Source organism: Manduca sexta, chromosome 5 (assembly GCF_014839805.1).
Source record: "Manduca sexta isolate Smith_Timp_Sample1 chromosome 5, JHU_Msex_v1.0, whole genome shotgun sequence".
NCBI classification, from domain to species: domain Eukaryota; kingdom Metazoa; phylum Arthropoda; class Insecta; order Lepidoptera; family Sphingidae; genus Manduca; species Manduca sexta.
Genome location: NC_051119.1, coordinates 3,695,205 through 3,702,129, shown reverse-complemented (window position 1 = coordinate 3,702,129; position 6,925 = coordinate 3,695,205). Strand labels below are relative to the sequence as shown.

General features: G+C 35.1%; 1 protein-coding gene across 1 annotated transcript; it reads left to right on the top strand.

The window, feature by feature from the left end:
- The first annotated feature begins 252 nt into the window (after positions 1-252).
- LOC115452061 (UDP-glucosyltransferase 2) lies at positions 253-5,424 on the top strand. The gene is made up of 4 exons (XM_030180509.2): positions 253-1,177; positions 1,369-1,591; positions 2,489-2,708; positions 4,146-5,424. Exons 1-4 carry the CDS (start codon positions 362-364, stop codon positions 4,408-4,410), a joined length of 1,524 nt encoding a protein of 507 aa, XP_030036369.2. The 5' UTR covers positions 253-361; the 3' UTR covers positions 4,411-5,424.
- Positions 5,425-6,925: the final 1,501 nt, after the last annotated feature.

Below are 6,925 nucleotides of genomic sequence, written 5' to 3'. Positions count from 1 at the left end.
CTTCTGCTGTGTTTTTTTCTACCTAGTATAATACCATTTTTTTAATTCAATCTAATAATAAAACTCACACAGTTGATAGTATAAAACTAATACCCAATTTACGAAGGCCTTTTATAAACATGAATAAATCACCCGAGAATGATAATATCCAATTTAAAAGCAAACCCAATAATCTCAATGAAAATATGTAGACAAATTTACACAGCTGCGGTGTTCATTACTGGATACCGATACTCAATTCGAAATAAGAACGTCAATATTGTCTTTGGTAGCGCCGTTCGATATACAAACTTATTTAATTTATTTTTTTTATTTCACTCGTCAGTGATGTTGGTTAATCTCGTTCTTAATTTAAATTAAAATGTCCAAATTAAAACTATTTATTGTGCTAAATTTATTCTTAACGTCGGAAACGGCAAAGATTTTGGCAGTAATTCCAGCACCCGCTTTAAGCCATCAGTTATTTTTTCGGCCGTTAATCGAAGAACTAGTTAAGAGAGGACATGAACTCACAGTGATAACTACGGACCCAGCGTATTCTAATACCAAACCACCGGCAAACCTAACCGAAATAGATGTTCATGACATCTCGTACACCGTATACAAGTCAGTATTTTGCAATAATTTAAGAGGGAAAAATGATATGCACATGCAATTTAGAACCTTATTAGATGCATTAACACAAGTATTTGAAGTGCAGTATACCAGCGAACCGATACAAAACCTCATGAAAGAGAATCGAAGATTTGATTTAGTTATTATAGAAGCGTATTACCGAATTACAGCTGTCTACGCTTATATATACAAAGTACCTGCGGTTTTGGTAAGTTCTTTTGGTATGTCAATTAACAATCCTGAAGTAATTGGAGCTCCTGTTAACCCATTATATTATCCCAGTGTGATAAGACAGAGGATTGTCAATATGACATTAATAGAATATATCAGCGAGATTTATAATGAATTATGGGTTCATAGACAAGTCTATGCTCATGAGGAAATCGAGAATGCTTTGTTGAAGAAATTGATACCAGACGCTCCCACGATAAGGGATGTCTTGAATAATATTTACGTGATGATGTTAAATGAGTTCCCACCCTGGGATTGGAATCGGCCGGTTCCTCCTAGTGTAGTGTTTATGGGACCAGTGATTCAGAAAAGTGAAAAAGAATTGCCTCAGGTGTGTATTCCTTCGAAATAACGGTAATAGACAAACTATTTGTAATAAACTTTGCAACACTACTTGTGCAACAAGGTTTGGAAACAATCAAGCTTTTAATGAGCTCTGTATATTTTCCTTTTTTAAGATATTTCTTTATAAGACGATTGTTTGAAACTAGTTAGCGTTTATTATAAAGTTTTTTCTTCCAGGATTTGAGGACGTACCTGGATGAATCTAAAAGCGGAGTTATTTATATAAGTTTTGGGACGACTGTCATAGAGTCTCTTTTACCTCCGCAAAAAATGCAAATATTTTACAAGGTGTTTTCAGAGCTGCCATATAACGTTATATGGAAGTGGGCGAGTAACAAAACACAAAATGTACCGAAAAACGTGAAGTTAGTCAAATGGTTACCACAACCTGAATTGCTGAGTACGTATTTATTTGGCCTTCTTAGTATAAGTATATAAATTAACTGGTACATCATTTCAAAGGTGATCTCCACTTCCCTTAAGCATCAATAACCAGAAAAATGAACACAACCTTTAAAGGAAAGGAATAAAGATTGAAAATGGGTAACCGTTGAGCCCTCCAGAAATATTACACACGACATGAAATGGATGATAGTAGTCACGTATGGTTTTCAAATTAAAATTTATCGTGGTTAAATTATTTATATAATACTTTTCTCCCGACGTTCCGAAGACTCTGGAGCCTTCATTGGACTAATGTGTTGGTCGTCCGAAATCGTCAGATTCAATATTAACTTAAATTTGAAATCGCGATAAAATCCGCAAAATAGTTTTACATCAATGTCCAACATTCGCATAACGTTAGAAATCATTAGAAACTTCTACACAAAAAATACTGACACAGCGAGCAAGCAGTATTGGATTTTATATGGCTGATCATAAAGTTAAAACATATTTAATCTAAAACAGTTTTGAAAAAATGAAACTTTGCATTGACTTATTTATAACATAACATTATGAGCATTAAAACTTTTTGGAAATAATTGGTAAGATCCCAACGAATGGTAGGTTTATATTACTAAAATTATAAATGCGAAAGTTTGAGAGGATGGATGTATGTATGTTTGTTCCTCTTTCATAAAAAAATTACTGAACGGATTTGGATGAAACTTTACAGTAATATTTGTTATACATCAGAATAACATATAGGTTACAATTTATAATAATTTTGTGTAATTTAGTCATAATATAACGACACATGTCAAGTAAAAATGTATACTGGAAAACTCCTTCACGCGAGCGAAGCCGCGGGCAATAGCTAGTATTATATAATTATACAAGGTTTATATGTTTATAGAGCATCCGAATGTGAAACTATTTATAACACAAGGAGGTATTCATTCGACGTATGAAGCCATCCGCGCCGAGGTGCCCATGATAGGAATACCAATATCACTCGATCAGTGGTTCCAGACAGAACACTATGGTCACAAAGGTATCGGAGTTAGACTGCCTTTTGATACCATCACCGAGGAAGTTTTGAGAAATACGATTTTAAAAATAATCGAGGATGACAGGTTAGTATAAAACTAAGTTGTGATAAATAATATTATGTATAAAACTATATGCTATGTAGCCGGCGAATGCTGCTTATCATCAGGTGCAGTTCAGATCACGTACAAATATACCGCCATAATATATGACGCCAAGCCTCTAAAGGTCCAATCCCAGTATAATCGTGTTAGGAAAACCAAATATTTCACAACCCGTAATTCGAACCTACAGCTCTTCATTCCATAACCACATTAAACTAGACCGAGGAAGCAGTAAAGTATTCATTCAATTTATTCATCGTTTTCTTCGTGTGCCTATATTGAATTAACATTAATACCATTCGTGTCATTGTCCTTCCTACGTTCAGAAGTAAATTTTTAAAGGTCTCTAAGGGAAGTGGTACGGCAGAATTGCCGCTAAAGGTCCCTCTAATGGTGATTAGATTGTAATTTTCATTCGAGTGCGGAGTAATAGCAGGTTAATAGCTTTCCGAATTTGTGGAATAAAATGTAAAATTTTATTAGACACTAGCTTTAGGCAGTGGATCCGCTCGCGTGATCGAGTTTTTCTGTGATGAAAGTCCCGCTTCGTATTTTCCCGGGATAAAAAGATAACAGTGATTAATATACTCATAGCTAGCTTTTGTTCGTGGCTCCGTCCGTGTAGAAGATTATTTCATAAACAAAATTGTGTGAATTTTATATCAATATTTGCCCAGATTTAAATTTCATAAGTCGGGTTCATGTCGGATAATTATAAAAGTTAGGTCAAATCATTTCAGCAAAATAAGTTCAAACTGACGCACGCCATCCTTATATTCAATTCAATTTCAATTTCAGCTACGACATTGGTAATGTGGCAATTAAAAGTAACTTTTCTCGATCTCGGGTCGTGCAAAGTGATGCTAGGTTTTCTGTCAGTATCTGCCTTTTTCTCCGCTAATTCTCATGGGCCTGTAATTCTGTCAAACCCACGTGCCCCGGTTGCACCTGTGCCTACTCTTTTAGGCACAAAGGCGTGATGAATTTTTCTCAATAGAACATCAAAGATATCAGACATTCTAATCGTTATAGTATCCTTTAAATGCGATAAAATGTATTAAGTCATATTAATAGGTACAACTTTACGCTCTGAAATGCGATATCAGCTGAGATGCTGTCACATAAAAACATTCTAAAAGTCGTCGCTATTTAATAGATAGAAATCAACATCTGAAATGTCATCTTAAGGCACAGGATATGACGGATTTAGACAGTTGAGTTTGGTATAAAGCAACTTAGCTGAGAACATGCTCTTAAGTGGCAACTTAAGTTTTGATGAATAAATAGTTCAATACATTAAATATCTACTTGACTTCTTACACAAAGATGAAATTGATTCAATATTTCGAGTATGTCTCTTAACGCTTGAATTGTCGCGTATTTCATCTCATACAAGTCACACCTTCTCGAAATTTCCAGTTACCGCCGCAGTATATCCCGTCTTCGTTCGCTAACTTATGACCAACCGCAACCCCCTCTGCATCGGTTTGTATGGTGGATTGAACACGTTCTGCGTCACGGAGGAAGACATTTCAGAGCGCCAGCAGCGAATATGAAGTGGTCTGAGATGCTAGAGTTGGAGCTTGTGGGCATCGTGGTGGTGACGACGGTTGTCAGTGGGACCTTGATGATGTACAGCCTCGTGAGGTTGATGAAATGTGTGCGAACGTGGTTTGTAAAGTAGTTTAAGAATTGAAAATGAAGAATAGTTTAGAAAAATGAAAATTTGAAAATAATTTGTTTCATGTAAGGAGTTGTATTTAAAAAGAAAAAATGTATATTTAGTACAGTAATTAAAATAATAAAATATAATTACGTGTTCTTTTAACAACAAAGCTAATTTAGAAATGAAAATTTTCTTTGATTCCTATAGATTTGTAACGGGGAGTTTGCAGTATTATTCAATAATCGCTGAAAAACCAGGAACTTTCGTTCATAATTTGGCAAATAAAATACAAACTTTCTAGTTTGGCACCAAATAATATAAATGTCATCGTCAGAGTTGTAATAATGCGAAATTCATAATTTTACGACATTGGATCCCTTAAAAGGTGTAGCCTTTATTCGAATGGTCATTGGTAAAACATAAGCTGCTTATATCCCTTTTATTTATTTTTGATGTGCTATGTTCTTCTTCGTATATCTATTTGATTAATTTCGTTGCGGGATAATGACAAATTAGTTTTCCCTGAGACTCGCCGAGCTTCACTGCTCGGTGTCATAATGCGTGCCACTGCTGATCCTGGCTTACAGGAGTTGTAGTGGTGGGTGTGAGGGCGGGAAAGTCACTACTTACATCCATATTACAGTTTAAAAGTTTGTTAGGACAATCCCATATTCGATTGGGTATAAGTACACAAAAAAGTTACGCAACAATGCGCCTTATTTACCAACAATATTTTCCAATATTCGAACGTAGACGAGTAAAATAATATTTTGATAAACACGAGCAAATAAAACCTAGACGAAGTTCTTCAAAGTCTGGTTTGTAGCTACAATCGAGTTTCCCTGAAATATAATTTGTCTGGCGTTTTCTAGACTTGTAAGAGTTTCTCCATCCTTAAAGCAATTTAGATTTTAATGGATATTAGAAATATTATAAGAAAACTGGTGGATTTGTGAAAATTATTTACCTCAATTACTATGTAGTTAAATGTGATTATAATTATTTTATCAATTAAATAAAATGATATTGTAACTGACTTTTCGGACGACCAACACCTCACCCTGCAACCATGAAGGCTGTAGTCTTCGAAACATCGGGAGAATATTATACTAAATAGCGATAAAATCCGAATAATAGTTTTATTTCGATGAATATGACAAAACATCGGTGCAACCACTAAAGAAGAACGTTAACAAACTATGAAGGCGAATATTTTTTTATTGCTCTAAATGACGAGACGAGCTTGCTATTGATGTGATGGTAAACCATACGATCGCCCATAAACAGTAAAAACACCATACAACACCTTGAATTGCAAAGTATTGTTTGATATTCCACTGCGCTCGCCATTCTAAGACATGAGATGTTAAATCTTATTATGTCCAGTAATTACACTGGCTACAATGTCCTTTAAACCGCAATATAACAGTGACTACACACTGCTGCTTAGCTGCAGAAATAGACATTGCGATGGTATCTACCCAGGTAGACTCTGACATATGATCTACCAGTGCTAAACCTTCAGAACACATGTCAATTCAAGAAGTCGGTTCTATTTTATTATTCACTGAGCTCTCATGCTGCGCGTCGGTCAATTCTCTTTATATTTGTTTCAAACACAATTTACACTCCAACGCTTTTACCAGTGCAACGTTTTTAAACATAGGTATCAATGACTTCCAGTAAGGGCCGGCGCATGTATGTAGCACAGCACAGAGATTTGTTTACTGTTAAACTATTATCGACAATGTCTTAATTGGAATAAAATTCAAAATCCATTTCACAAGAATAAATTACATGGTTGTGTTAATTTATTTTGAATATTATTTCAATGAAAACAATGTCGATAATAGTTCAACAGTAAAAAAATCGCTGCGCTGCGCGACGCTATATCTACACCGGCCCTTGCAGTCAGATTGGTTGCTATTTTTTTCACATCAAACTTTTCCCATTTTAGAGGTGAGTACAGAGCAGTGTTATCAATATTTTAATTTGAATATCTTTTACAGCGTTTTATTTTCATACGTGCGCGGAAAATTGAATCCACTGCACCTGATGGTAAGTGGGGCGGGTAGAATAAAATATCGCTCGGCAGTCGATACAATTATGCCGGCCTGTCAGAACCGGATATGCACAGGCTGATCCTGGAACGCGACACACTTATGTGGGCCACTATGATTCTTAAATTTTTTCTTTCATAAGATCCTTCTCCTGACAATAACAAACACAACAAAAAAAAATGGTGAAATCGGTCCAGCCGTTCACGCGTGATGGCGTGACCAAGGGAAATAGGGACTCATTTTATACATATAGATAAAGGATATACTATTTACTACAAGAAAGTAAAATACCTTTAAAAAATCTATTACAACATTTAAACATTTTCATCAAAATCACTTTAACCATTTTTGAAAGAGCCGCGTACAAATTAAGAGAGTGTCTACTCTATTCTGTGGGGTATTTGGAACGACAATAATACGTAGTAACATTTTCAGCTTTAATTGTGTTCTTGTGTTACCTTAAGTGATGTTGA